Source organism: Grus americana, chromosome 2, assembly GCF_028858705.1.
Source record: "Grus americana isolate bGruAme1 chromosome 2, bGruAme1.mat, whole genome shotgun sequence".
Lineage (NCBI taxonomy): Eukaryota > Metazoa > Chordata > Aves > Gruiformes > Gruidae > Grus > Grus americana.
In genome coordinates this window covers 144,127,256-144,141,853 of record NC_072853.1, presented here as the reverse complement: position 1 = coordinate 144,141,853, position 14,598 = coordinate 144,127,256, and the positions used below count along the sequence as shown (strand labels likewise).

Sequence of the window (14,598 nt, the reverse complement as noted above, 5' to 3'; positions counted from 1 at the left end):
GAGCTGCGGAGGGAACTGCGGCAGCAGCATTTCCCTTTCAAATTTTGCTGCATGTATTCCTGTGGCTATCTTTACCATCTAACAGCACTGTTCAGCAACACTTCCGAAGCTTATGGGCACGTTAGAAATATTTCTTTGAGTAGCCAGGTGTGGGGTCCTGATGTACTGCTAGTTCAAGCTTTTTGAAGTCCAGATGGATTATTAATAAAAAGGAAACCGGAAAAAAAGACAGAAAACATTGGGAAGTTGGAGCAAAACAACCCTTCTACCATAAGCAATCCCACTGGACAATTAAAATTCTTTTTTTTCCTGTTCAATAATATTAATGAAAATTGATTGTATGTATTTAGTAGACTCTCTTGTCAGGCCAGCAGCAAAGGCTAGCCTTAATTTGTAGCAGTAATTATTAAAACCTAGCATGATGATTTGAGTTCCTACCAGTTTAAAACTGAATCAGCCTGCCTGGGGCTTTCAGTGAAATACCTGCTCTCAAGCTATGAGTGAAAAATACCTGCTCAGCCCAAGAGAGTGATTTCTTCAGCTGGGAGGACAGGAATTGCAGAGAGAAGGGAACTGAATCATGTATGCTAACAACTCCCCGACCTTCACCAGCATGCAAAACTGAGAGCTTGTGCTCCTCTCTTCTTACAGAGGAGATAAGATGCGTTACTACGCAATATCTTCATGCTTTGTTGCACTGTACTGGGTTTGTTGACTTATGTAATTGTGGTTCTGAGGCTTTGTCACCTATTTTGGTTTTAGCTTCTGGACAGAGTTGTCTATGTGGAGCTACAGCTGATTTTTAAGGGTTGATCTGAGCCGTGTTAATGAGCCTTCTTGCCCTGCCAGCCCCTTCTTGCTAGAGGTCCTTCAGGAATTTCACTTTTAGTCAGACTTTTAGACAGTGTTTGTTCAGAATCACTGGTTATGTGATCCCTAAATCCATTTAAAAAACCTTACAGTTGAGCAATTATATTCCAGTAGCAATAAATTAGTCTCGGCTCTCTGGGGCTAACCTGTGGGATTAAGCCATTGATGCTCTTCCAGTATGACAAAAGGCCCCCTGCCTTTTAATTTTGTTCTTGAGGAAATTATTGCCTGCTGATGGATACTCCTTTCTGGCTTGTTGCCTGTTATTCTAAACACAAAACCACATAATCACACATCTTTCTTTTTCCAAAGAATGTTATACAGTACTTCCTGTAAAACAGTACTTTATAGGAATGCAGAATCAAAGCCATTATTTACTTACGTTTTGGTTTCTATAGGACATCTTCAGCCTAATTATATTTCTGAATTTTCTCCGTATCTACAAGCTAAAGACAATGCTTGTTCCCTCAGGCTTAGTTTTAGATGAAGAATCGTAAATAGAATAAAATCCAAATTACTTTGATGGACACACATATTGCTGTCCCCTTGGGTGTTGTGCTTGACATTGCCTTTCTTTGTGGTTACAAATAGGCTATTTCTGTCACTTAAATATTTTAAATAAAGAGTAAGCAGAATATTATAAGTGTGTGGAAATATAAAGAAGAATGTCTCACTTGGCAGATGTAGGAGTCTTGGGACAGTATGTTTAAGCAAACAAAAAATATTGCTTCCTAAAGTATTAGGTTTAGCATTTTAGTGGTATGTATTTATGCACACATAATGATTTCAGACTTTTGTAATTCATGTGTGGAGGACCAAGTCTTAGTAATAACATCAGGTTTTAAACCCTTCAGAGAATTTGTGTGTGAGGCTGAGATGTTATTATCTACAGTTGTTTTTAAAATACCTGTCCCTGAGAATGTTAGACCCAGTATCCTGGTGACATAAACACGGTTAGGTACCTGCAACACCTTTATCAGCTAGAAGAGAAATTAGCAGAAAGCAGATGTTTCGATCCATAGATTCTCCAAACTCCGTTAGCTCCAGATACACAATTGTATATGTCTTTGGTAACTAACAAGCCTGCATATCTGCCATTTATTTATAACTATATATTAATATACTGTACATGGTATTATAGTTAGAGATGAGGAGAGACAAGGTAATCAGTAAGTCCCTGTTTAGTAGACACAGCCTCATCTTCTCTTTTCTAGTTTTGAAGACATCTTTCTCCGTTTTTCCAAAACTGAAGGCAAGCAATAAATCTTAAGTACGTGGCCCCACATATAATTTTGTTTCTGTTGGAAGCTACTGCTGCAGCCTTGTACATGATTGGAGCTAAGAGCTGATTTACAGGTGTATACTGTGTGGCACTTGCCAAACTCCAAAATGCGGCTGTGGCAAACTGAGGTACAAGTCTTGCTCCTGACTCGCCCTATGCTGTTCCTCCTGGCCGGGACTACTGAAATCTCTACTCCTGGCTTTCTTGCCTACAGTTGTTGCTGCCTTTAGAGATAGTTCATACTTCTTGGACTCTCAGTTGAAACATCTGGATTGGTTCCTACATCAGGGGGACTAATGGTCACAGCAGCTAACTGACCCTGCCAGTGATTTTTTTCTATTATGATCTTCATTCTGATTTGTGCTTCTTTTGGTCTGGTACAGGGCCATCTCCACGAGCCTTTTGACTTATCTTCTTGGTTCTCCTGAGCCTTTGTTTGTGGCTGTCCATGCATGGTTCTTGGTTTGTAAATTCATAATTTAATTTTTAAGTATCTTTTTTTGTACATGTCAGCAAGTCCTGTGACAGTGTAACTGTTCTTAACTTATTTTAACCTTTGAAATATCATCTTTATTTTAACTGCATCTTTTACTCCATATTATCACATTCCCAGTGATGCAAGTAAATTAATTTTTATGTTTTGATGCATTTATTTTATAGTTGAGTCCATTTTCTGTAACTCCTATTACTGGTGGAACAAGTGGAGCTCAAGCTTGCGTCTGTCATGCCTGCATTGCTTGTTTGTGCTCCTGCCTTAAAAATAAATCTATTAATGAAAGCTGATTTGCTTTTTAATTAGTGATGCTGCATTGAAATAGCTGTAGTCTTTTGGGAAAAGCATCCTCATATTTTTCTCTCTGCCTTTTTTCCTCTACTTGCAATGTTAGAGGTAATATAGATTTGCGTAAGCATTTGAATTTGAAAAAATATCTTTGACAAAATAAAAAGGTACTTGCCTCTGACCACTATTCCTCAATCCATGCAACACCAGCCTGCATGACAACGAGGTTGTCAACCAGACAAAAACTGTCTCTGTCTCTTAATCACTCTCAAAATCTTTTACTTCAGGCAACTTGGAAGCCTCCTATTGTCTACTGTGACCAGAGGGAGAAGGATTTTCCAGTTTGTTCTTACTCTATCTAATATTGCTTCTCTGATTTGTTCTTCTCCTTGCGCACCTTTTCTCTTCCAAGGGCCAAAAAGTGATAAGAAGAAATAGACCCTCTTGTTGAACTTTGCATGTAGGGAATATATTCAGCCTTCTCCCAGGGAACAGGAATATTCAGCCTTCTCCCAGGAGCCTTCAAGACTTCAGTTCTTACCCATCTCAAATTTGAGCCTTCCTTGCTCCTAGAAAGCAGGGCACAGCAGTCTTCTATGCATAATTGATGGATATTTTTGAAGCAAAACCTCAATCAACTAAGCCCTACCCCCACTACAACCTTTAAAAATGTCTTTTATCACTGTAATACTGAGTCAGAGAAAATAGTTGACTGTCAAGGTCACATGTAAGGTACGTGGCAAAGTGTGGAGTGGAATTTGGGTATTAAGTGTCCTAGGACCGCCCAATGATCTCTGTAAAAACGATGCTTAAGTTTCAGCAAAAAAAGGTAACTAGTTTCAGTCTTAAAACTTCTACAAAAATAGTTTAAAAGAAATGCAATTAATAGGAATTATTGAAACATAATGAGATGCTGCAACATTTTTCTGTGCTAAAGGCTCGAGAAGAGATCAGTTAACTTTATAGCACTCTAAGTTAAAAAAAAATTAAGAAAAATCCAAAATCAGATATGATAAAATTATTGGATTTATTAAACTAAGCTTTTAATACTAGCCTCCTAAACGAGATGAAGTACACGTTGAATTGAAAATGTTGAAATACAGTGGATGTTATCTGATGTTATCAGAAATCTCTGGCACTTAATGACTTGCGGTATTCATTTATTCCTCTCCATACTGCAGCATTGTGAATATTGTCCATAACTAATGGCTGTAGTTTTTAAAGTTGAGTCTGGTTTTATCAGATTAATAATTTTTGACAATTAATGACTAATGTGAAAATTATCTGAGTCAAAGCCATAGGGTAGTTGTCATCTGATGTCTTTTATAAACACAAATATTTATCATTGAACCGATTACAGCTTTAGACTAATCTTCCCTACCCTTTGTGCTTCAGTATTCAGAACATGGAAGGATTAGGCAACTCCTGTATCCCATCCACGTGAGGCTTTTACTGCATTTGAAGCGCAGCTGCTTGAACTTCAGCAGTAGCAGAGCATTGCGTACTGGCTCTTGCTAAGCATTAGCTCCATTCATTATTAGTAAGATATAAAAACATATGCTTGTTAGTAAAGCATAGTATCTGAAAAGTATGCTAAAAATGCTTTGTTTTTTAGGTTACAGTTGTATTATCGATGTAGGCCTCCCTGGTGTGCTTCTGTTTTCTTTCCATCGTGTGATTGTATAAACCTCTGTGGTGTGGCAAAGAAGTCTGTGGTCCCCCTTTTTGTGGGAGACGTGTGTTGAATTACATGGCCAGTCCTGCATCCATGTGTGACAACTGTGTGATTACAGGTGATGTAGGGGAAGCTGTGGCACGTGTGTAACTAGAGGTGTCCGACCAAAAGGTTGACTGCTATAGACTTAGGTGCACAGGAATTAGGCAATGAAACCGTGATAATACGTCCAGCTGTGATGAATTTTCATGTCTTGTTTCACCTGTCATATTGACTCACTGGAGTTTGGAGAAAACACTTTTACTCCAAGGTGAATACATACTGTGGTGGTCCTTTTAATTTTATCAGTTGTTACTAGAAGCAAATCAAACTAATCGTCGTGCTTTTGAATTCTGTCTCCTACTCACTGAAATTAGTGATGCTGCTGATGTAGAGTTGAATTAAAATATATTTCAACAGATATGCTAAGTAGGAAGTAATGCTGTTTAATGTGGTTGAGAAGCTGCTATTTTTCATTCCTCATTTAGCGAACAAGCAGGTGTACAGCAGACAGAATAACGTTATACTACCAAATTAAGGTTGTCTTTTACACATGGCATTGAGAATTGATTATTTAAATTAGACTTTTTAGTTATCAGACATTAAATATGGCATCAGCATTTCACTCTACTGTGTCAGTCTTGTCACTTGAAGTAATGATTTGATAATATGCACAACTGTGAACAGTAAACGCAGAATCTTTATCAGTGTGTTAAAATTCATGCTAGAAGAATGTCACTTTTATATTTACTGCAGTGAGAAATACATGCGAACTCCAAACTGAAAGGAGTGTGTGCATGTGTAATTTATTGTCTGTATGATCCACATGGTTCACATAGGGCAAAAACCATGAAGATATTGTAGGGATGAAGAAAATACTTTTTCCAGTGTCTTTAAAATTGGTGAGGCACAAATTGCCACCCTGACCTAGTTCAGCATGGGCATGAACTGATGAAAGTTAGAAAAGGAGATTTAATTTAATTGAATTTATTTTTACTTTTGCCATTCAGAAGAGAAAATCTGAAAGAGTTTTCCACTTATTGAACATTAGCAGATGACTTTAACTGATCATAAGGGAGTGCCTTTATACTCAGTTAATTAAGCACACCTTCCTCATTGCAAATGACTGTAGTAGTACCCAGAGGGGACAAAAAATTATTAAAAGAACATCAAAGAGAATAGAAGTTAGCAAATTAGCACTGTCCAATCTCTTTCCTTTGCAATTCTGCTGCAAATAAGTGGAAAAATTTGTAGTTTTAGTATATTTTTTTAAAGTAATGATACAATGCACATTCCCAGCGGCTGTACTGTATGCATTTCTGTGTGACATCGTCTTTGGTAAGACTCTCATGTAAGGAATGCAGGAGCAAGTTAGAAGCCATTATAAATGCATTTTGGAGAGAATTATTTTAGAATTCTTTGAGAAAGAACTCAGTTGTTTCCAGGGAGGTCAGATAGGAGAACCTTTTCTTGAGATAAAGCTTATTATGATCATGAAAATCACGCTGATTCAAATGGCTAACAATTTTTTATTCAGATAGGATCCTTTATTCCTAGGGATGCAGATTCATCTCAAGTCAACACCTTGCTCCTGGAATTTCTTCTTCTGACAATTTAAGCAAGAGAGTCTGCAAAGCTTTGACCTAAAAAGTTCAGTATTTCCCCAGGACATTGTTAGAAGTGAAAAGTTGGATTTTATCTTGTGGGTGTTATCCTGGTTGGGAGAAGGGAAAAGAATAGCAAACCAACAGTGATAAAAAAGATTGTGCTTGATGAGCTTTTGACATGCTAGTAGAACTCGCACAGAGACATTTCTCATTGCTTCTGTGATAATACATATTACCAGGTATTTTTTTCTTATGTTAATGGTTTAAAGCCAGTAGGTTTAAAACTCCCAAACAATCTAGTAAACCCAAACGTAACTGAGCATTGTGTTCGGTTGTGTTTATTTCCAAGGCTGGGAGATAGTACTGTGGGGATTTATTACCTCCTTTTCCCTTTGTAAATAGCCAATAATTCACAGACGCCTGTAATATCCTCTGGTTGCTGGTTGCAAGCACGAGGTGAGGTGTCCTGGGTTGGGGTTTTTTTATTGGTATTTTTAGATTTGATGGCCTATTAAGACTGAATATGATATCGATTGATGCTGAATGCACACAAGAGAATTCAGATGATTGCGTGATACCCAGCTGGAGTGCTTTGGTACATACAGCAAGCAGGAGCATTGGTGTTATCAGTGATGAGCGATAATAAAGCTTGTGCAGTATTGTGTATTACTTTTTGAAAGTAACTGTGCTAATACAGCAATATGAGCTTGCTAAAGGACCAGTACATTAATACAATCGTGCTTTCAGCTTTCTTCTGAACGGATGCAAACTCCTGGTCCAGGTTAGCTCAGCTCCATTTGCAGTCTCTTGCTGCAGAGAGATCAGAGCCAAGAGTTTTGTGTATCTTCTATAGACTGAAAGGTTCCATATAGCTTTCTACTTATGTATCTAGGGCCAGGCCCTTTATTCCCAGAATACAACATGTGGTGAGGGAGCTCAAATGCAGGAAATCATTCAGAAATCCCTCTGTGCCATCAGGGAAAGACAGTTCCTGACTTAAAAAAGCCCCCACAGGCCTCATTAGTCTGTTCTGTTGGGCAGCATCCTTCTTGTCATTGGGGTCCTTGATGTCTCAGCAGACGCTGTGTGGAAACGGTACATTTTCTGGAGAATCTCTCTGGGCACGTTGTGAATTTCTTTCTGCTTTTCATTTACCTCAGTATCCTTTTCCAGAGACTCTCTACCATCTCTGGGAATGGAGAGCAACAATGTGGAGTCATCTGAACACTTTTATATAGATCACCTGTGCATGAGCATCCCCCTTTATCACTAGACTCGTCAGAGCTTTCTGAACCTAAGTCAGAAAGTGTTAACCCCCGTTAGATGTGTTTTGATGGCCTGTGTCAGTGTTTAGCTTATAAGCTCATTTGGATGAGAAAAGCTCAAGATCCTACATGACATTCAGAGGCTGACAAGATAGTAAAGCGTTCTACTGCACATGAGCCATCTTGCAGCTGTCAGATGTGTGCGTGTAATGGTCTCGGTTGTACACTCACCCAGGCTCATGAAAAACACCATGAAAGCAGGGCTGTTCATCCAGGCAGCTGGCAAGTCTCTCAGAAAATGTAATTGGTTTAAACGGGCATTTGGTCAAATCTTGCACGTAGCTCAAGTGGCTATCCAGGCCTTATACTTGAAAGATTATGTGGGTGCTAACCTTATTGTGGAGCTGAGGGCTTTCTCTTGTAAGTTTTAAGAACTGCTAATATTCTTTTAATATCACAGTCCATAAACCCCAAATTAGCTTTGACCTGCATGCATTTTTCTGACTGACAATGAAAATTCTTCATTAAAATATGTTTCTCATTAAAGTGAGCTGCATAACTGTTAGGGGAAAAATGTACTTTTTTTCATGGTATAATAAATAAGCAAGGCCTGAAGCACAAGTATTAAATTTTTTTTTTGGTCTGAATGTAAAGTGTTGAGCCTCCTAATGTTAAAACTCGCTGAAAACCTGACTTGTAGAGACAAATCCCATTCCTGTTTTCCGTCTTTTCCAACTCTTATCGCAATGACCCTTGTCATTTTGTGTTTCATTTTATCACCAAAACCTCTGTTCTTACTAATAAGCTATAAACTGTACATGAGTGATGTCCTAGTTTGTTTATTAGAGCTTATTTAACACTTACATGGCCTTGTGTATGACCATGCAAAAATTAAAATTACTAACATAAAAACTCAAGAACCACAAATCTGTATTCTTTCTATCCTCACAACCACCTCATTGAAATGCATATGGAATTTGCCATTGACTCCTTTTGGAGTTATCCTCTGGTCATCCTGTGGCCTTGGAGAAATGGCAGTTCAGATGCTTGTTCAAAAGCCCCTGCAGAAGCCCCAGGCTGAGGTTTCATAGTGGTCAGAAGGTGGAGGAAGGAGCAAGATCAGAGTACAGCCATGAGAGGTGGTATGCCGATTTCAGGTCGGGTATAGGGGTAAGAGGTGATGGTACCTCATCTAGCATTTATTTCTGGCCTTGTGAAGGTAATGCAAATAGTCTTGAAGTGGAGCAGGTTGTTGGAGAGGGCTTTCCTCAAAGAGGAGGGTCGAACTTGACTGAGAAGGCAGAAGTGTTTCCTGAGGTGTCAGAAACGGTTCTTTCCAACTCGTCTTTTCTTTTTATGGAGTGGGGAACCGTTGGGAATGGAGAGCCTTTTTTACTGTTCTCTCTTCCCAAGCAATCCCAAGGGGCCTGTGGTTTGCAGAATGCTCTACTGCCAAGCATTAGGCTTGTGTTTTCACTTAAATCTTTTCACATTTAATATTACCAAATAAAAACAAAGGTGAAGAGGAAAAGAGAAAGCACCAAAACAATGGCTGAGTTCACCCTCTAACCAATTCAGGGAGATTTTTTTTTTCCCCTTCTCTTTCATGATCTTCCTCCAAGGAGGAAACAGTTGATACAATGTATGTGAGTGAATTAATTGACTTTTGTGGAAGTACTTGATGAGTACAGCATGTCTACAAGTTTGGAATAAAACTACATTCCAAAGCTGTCCTCAAGAACAGACGTTTATTCTGTTTAGCTGTGAAATTGTTGGGTTTTTTTCATAGCACATTGTGTCAAATCACTTGACTCTTTGCATTAAAGCCAAATGAAAGCCAGCATTAATAAATATATTTTGAGTTATAAAGATTATAATGCTGTAAGATAACATGATAATTGAAATTTCTTTGCATATTTAAAAGTCATGTTTGAAGTTAAATATAATTGATGTAGCCTAGCAAAGTGGATATTTTCCCTATCTTTTTATTTTAAAAAATACTATTTTGAAGTCATTTAATAGAATTTAATTTTTATTTTAAGGCTGTAATGAAAGCCATTTCTACTTCCTGCCCTTATTGAAATAGTTTTTGTGTACCATGAGCTCCATTTTAACCACAATTCAAAAAGGAATGTGCATGTTACTTATGACTTTCCTGCTATTCTTTCTTTTGTTTCTGTATTTTGCTCTTAGGTTTCCTCAGCACATTGTTAGACCCAACCCTGGCAAGAAGGTGATTGATATGGCTCTTTGTGCCCTGGCTAAATAGCTAAACATACAGTGTATTGTGTCTGTACTCGGGGAAAAAATGAAATGCAATTAAATTCATTTCAACTTCAGTAACATGACATTTCTGTTTCTTTCATGTCAGCCTTTATTCTCTTCTATAATCAGATTTTGTAACCTTTTTTATAATGTCTCCTCACTTCAGCAGTCACTAAATAGGATGCTTGTGTTGCAAGTTAATTAGAAATTCTCATGTGCCAGGGTTGATTTTCCCAAATCTTTGGTGTGGTTTCCACATCTTCTGAGAGAGCACGTTTCTCTGGCCGCTGAGCTGTGAGGCACGAGGTCCATGTCCACTCTTGAATCCTCCATGTTTGGCTTTGTAAAGGATCGTTGTGTTCCCATATAAAAACTGTAGTATTTCTTAAAATATTTCAGGCAATAGGAAGGGTCTGTATATTAGGAGAGATTTTTCAAAACTGTGTAGAAAACTCCTGGGAAACGATTGTTCGCCCTTTGTATTGACAAAATCCATGAGGGTAATGCTTACAGCCTTTCACAGCAGGTGCCAATAAGAATGCAGGAGAATGATGAGAGAGGAGATGAAAAGGAGAGGACAAAAGATCTCCATCATCCAGCTCTTTGTTCATAATTGTAAATTCCAAAAATACACAGTGCCAATGCTTAGCTCTAGGGAAAGCATTTGTAGAGTCCAGTGAAGGGTTAAAAGAAACATGGAGGATGAGTTAGGTTCCTATCTAAATTAACCTTAAAGGCTATTATAAGTAGGTTTCAAAAGTCATCTTTAGGTTCAGTGAGAATTACTCTTTCCTAATGAAAAATACATAAGCAACTCCCATTAAAAAAAAAAAAAAAACTTTGAAGGAGAAAACCTGTCATACTTGCAGATTTCCTTGAGTACGTAGGCATTATTGTTATACTATTAACTACTTCTTTGTTTTAGCTCCAATGTCCCATCCCCCAGCCTTATCTCCCCATCCCTATCCACCCTGTACTGTTGTTTCCTATAATTAGTGAAGATACACATCTGTCTTCAGGCTACTACCTAATCTCTAAGGCCATATGGGTAAATGGAATATAATTATAATTTGGTAGAAATTGAGCCTTCTGCACATGGTTGTATTGCTCTTGTTCTTTTTAAAGCAGGCAAATTGAATCTATGATATAGTAAGGCTTGGAGGCTGGGGTTAGTCCTTGCAAAGTACGTCTTTTTTAGATGGAAATTTTGTTGTGTTAATTTGGGTGGGAATTACGCCAATTTGGGAGGAATTCTGACACAATGTTACCACAATATGCAAGCACCCTGCATATTGTGAAGAAATCACCTGTGGTTGTATGCAAAATATTAACAGAGGTCATTTTTTGTCCCCCTCTTTTTCAGTTATTTTTATTTCAGTTGCTGCGAGGACTGTCTTACATCCACCAGCGTTACATTTTGCACAGGGACCTGAAACCACAGAATCTTCTGATCAGTGACACGGGGGAGTTAAAGCTGGCAGACTTTGGTAGGCAAGCAGTTAATTACAAGTCTCTTATAATGTTGTAGGAATGTCAGACAGATGGTTCCATTGATTTCTCTTCCCCCCACCCTATTCCTTAGACACACCTTCTTCATTGTAGATAATTGCACATTTTTCTCCTGAGCGAAGAAATTGATTATGGTCAACAAAATGCTTGATTAAAAGGGAGCAAGTGAAAACCAAATATATACTCCAGTTCTCACAAGGAAGATAATGCTGAAAGTATTTCAATTTTATTTACCATGAGACCTCTGAATTAGAATTCAAAACCTTTAAAAAGAAAAAAAAATAGACACCTGAGGAAATGCAGACTATATGAGAGCATAATCACTTAATGGAAGCAGCTCTAGGGTTGTGGAGATCTGGATTAACTTTCATAAAATGGTCATTGAAGGAGACTGAAAGACACAAATACTGCTTCTAAAGAATAACGGAAACTAGGATCACCTGGACTGCTTTCAGTATCCATTAGTCCCTTATGGGAAAGCCTTATGTGGAGTATAAAGTCAGGGAAAACTGTCTACTGAAATGTTAGCCTTTTTGCCTTTTTTAATTTATTTTTTTAATACTTTCTAGCGGCTACACTGGGGCAAGTACTGTTTCCTCTGAAAACCATTGTGAATGCAGATGTGGAAAATGGCAATATTTTTCTGCAGTGGTTTTTACAAAATGTTGTAGGAATTTCTTTCTTTCCTGTAGGTCAACTTCTCAGCTACTGATTCAGAACTTTTGAAGTAAGCTGAAAATGTGACCTATTGGCTTTTTTAAAATGTCTTTTATTTTTATGACTGCTATCCACATCGGGCTTCACATTTCATGCAGCAGCAGTAATGAGGGAGCCTTATGTGCTAATTGGCAATTTCACTGTTAATGTAGTCATGGGTTTTTTTGTCTTTTAATTAGCATTACTGCAATTAACAGCTCAGTGTGTATTTGCTATGCTGGAGAAGGGAACAGGACTTCAGGTGGACACAGTCCACAAGAACTTGATTGGCCTTTGGACTGTAAGGCAGTTAGAGAAGTAGTATTAGAAACAGTTATTATCTGGTTTTACATACCACTTGCTGTTGCTGCTTTTCAAAACTTGGAAGATGCCAGAAGTTCTTTAAAGATATGCTTACAAAAGCATTCTTGCATGTTGCATTGTACTAGGAGATGTCATCTCTTAAATACATGAAACAGGTGAATCATTAAGTGTTTTTGTAGTGAAATATGAGTTAGTCCTCTGTTGAAGGTGCTCTGCTGTTTGAGATGACTAGCTTTGTTGTATCATTTATATGTATAAAACACTATGAACTTACCTGACTTCCAAGTATCCCCATATTATAAGTCCTACAAGAGACTGCGATGATGATGCTCTATCTTTGATGAATACTGAATACTCTATAGATGATCTTACAAGTATTTCATATAGTGTAGGGGTTTTGTGGGCCAGGGGGGTGGAATTGCTAAAGCACTGTGGCTTTTGTGGCTGGGGAGAGGAAGGCTGCAAACTTTTCAGCTGTGTTTTTAAGAAAACAAAAAAACCCCACTTTTCACCAGCACTGTTAAATGCTTTGCTGGAGATGTGAACCAATCAATGCAGAGTTCACCTCAGACTTAGGTTGATCTCTCTGGTTGTATTGCCTAATGTTGCCATAGGGCAGGGGAAAAGGTGGGACGTTCGTTTTCACCCTGCTGTAGTAGGAAATGTAACCATCATTTCTGATGATATTATTGTGTCATTGTGGCACTAAGGCTAAATATCCCAATGATGACATCAAAGGCAGGATTTTCCCAGCTTTGTGTTGGCAGGAATTTAAGGTTGACCATTGTGTATTATTTTGAGAGAGAGACTAGAGATGTATAAGTACAACAAAAAAGAAACTACGCAGTAGTAGACACGAATGTGTAATACTGTGGAGAGGGTTTTTTTCCTCTTGTAAGTTTGTCCTGATCTAACAGAAACATCTGCATAATCTACTCTTATACGCTGAGTGAAGATTATATATCTCCATTTTTTTTTAAAGCTAGATTTTCTTTCATGGCTCATGACCTCGTAAAATTGGAAACCAGATGGGTTAAATTTCTCTTCTGAGAACCAAGATGAAAAATTAGAAGTGATGAGGTTAAAGTCTAAAGGGTCATGACCTCATTCACTGGAGGCATGAGAAATGAGAGCGCATCCGTGTGCTCTTTGTGTGCACCCCTGTGCATATTTACTTATTTAAATGCTGTATTATCATAGCCCACCTTCCCAGTACGAAAGACTCTTCTTAAACAAGATGTAAAATACAGTCCTGTTTCTCTTTATGTTTTTCTCCCACGAATGACTAATTCACAATAATGCACTTGGAAAGGAAGTCAGTTTAGATTGTATATTTGATTAATTACATGAGGAGCAATATGGAAATTAGAGAGATGGGTGTTTTGCTTTCAAATGCACTCAAGGCGGGAGAGAACCTATCAAGAAATCAGTTTCTGCCAGAGATAGGATTGACTTTGCTAGCACAATAAATATAAAATCCTAGAGCAAAGGCCTTTTAGTCTCTAAGGACAAGACCTTCAGATTTTAGTTTCATAAGTTTACAAAAAATCAACAGTGTGGCCAAAGTTTTTCATTTGGTGTCAGGCTTATTTAATCTCCTCCGTGTAGGATATCAAATACTTAAAAGCAGGCTGTAGTAAATCATAGTTCTTGAATAAACAAGGTAAAAGAAAGGCTATTCATGCCTGCCAGTGCATTGCGCTGCGGCTGAAGTGGAATCTTTGAATAACCGTGGGCATGTGTTTTTCTACAGCAGGGCTCCCAGACATAGATACTCCACTGTGTGGGAGTGTCTTTGTTCAGATGAATGGTGGTTTGCTTTTCTGTTCGTTGTGCTCTAGCTGCTAGGAAATGAACATTTATGAGAAGACTCAGCAGTCAAATGAAAAGGGAGAACAGAACATAGAGCCTTTATCAAATTAAAAATGGATGAGCTATAAAATATGGCTTTCTTGAGAAGATACAATAGGGGAGACTACACCTTGAATAATTGTTGCTATGAAAAATAGTCCTTGAACTCCATTCCTGCATTCTTTTTTTTCAATCTAATTAAAATTACAGAGGAAATTAAAGTATATTAGGAATTCTCCTTATGAAATGAAGTGCAAGAATTATTTTTGATCCTGTGGTGTGAATTTGGCTGTCTATGGATTTGTTTATTTTCCCCTGCACATATGTCTGTATTGAATAGAAATAAAGTATTATAAACCTTTAATGAGTAACACCATAAGCAATTACAGACTTAAATGGATAGAGCCTTGTGCTTAATGCTAGTTATCACACAG

At 37.9% G+C, this 14,598-nt stretch overlaps 1 protein-coding gene across 6 annotated transcripts in view; it reads left to right on the top strand.

Annotated features, from left to right (window-relative positions):
• The window catches only part of CDK14 (cyclin dependent kinase 14), a 322,044-nt gene that overhangs the window by 151,537 nt on the left and 155,909 nt on the right, over nucleotides 1–14,598 (top strand). For all 6 annotated transcript variants that reach the window (XM_054815554.1, XM_054815552.1, XM_054815558.1 and 3 more), the window contains one exon: nucleotides 11,148–11,271. In XM_054815554.1, the coding sequence (XP_054671529.1) occupies nucleotides 11,148–11,271 (124 nt within the window). The remainder of the gene's footprint in view (nucleotides 1–11,147; nucleotides 11,272–14,598) is intronic.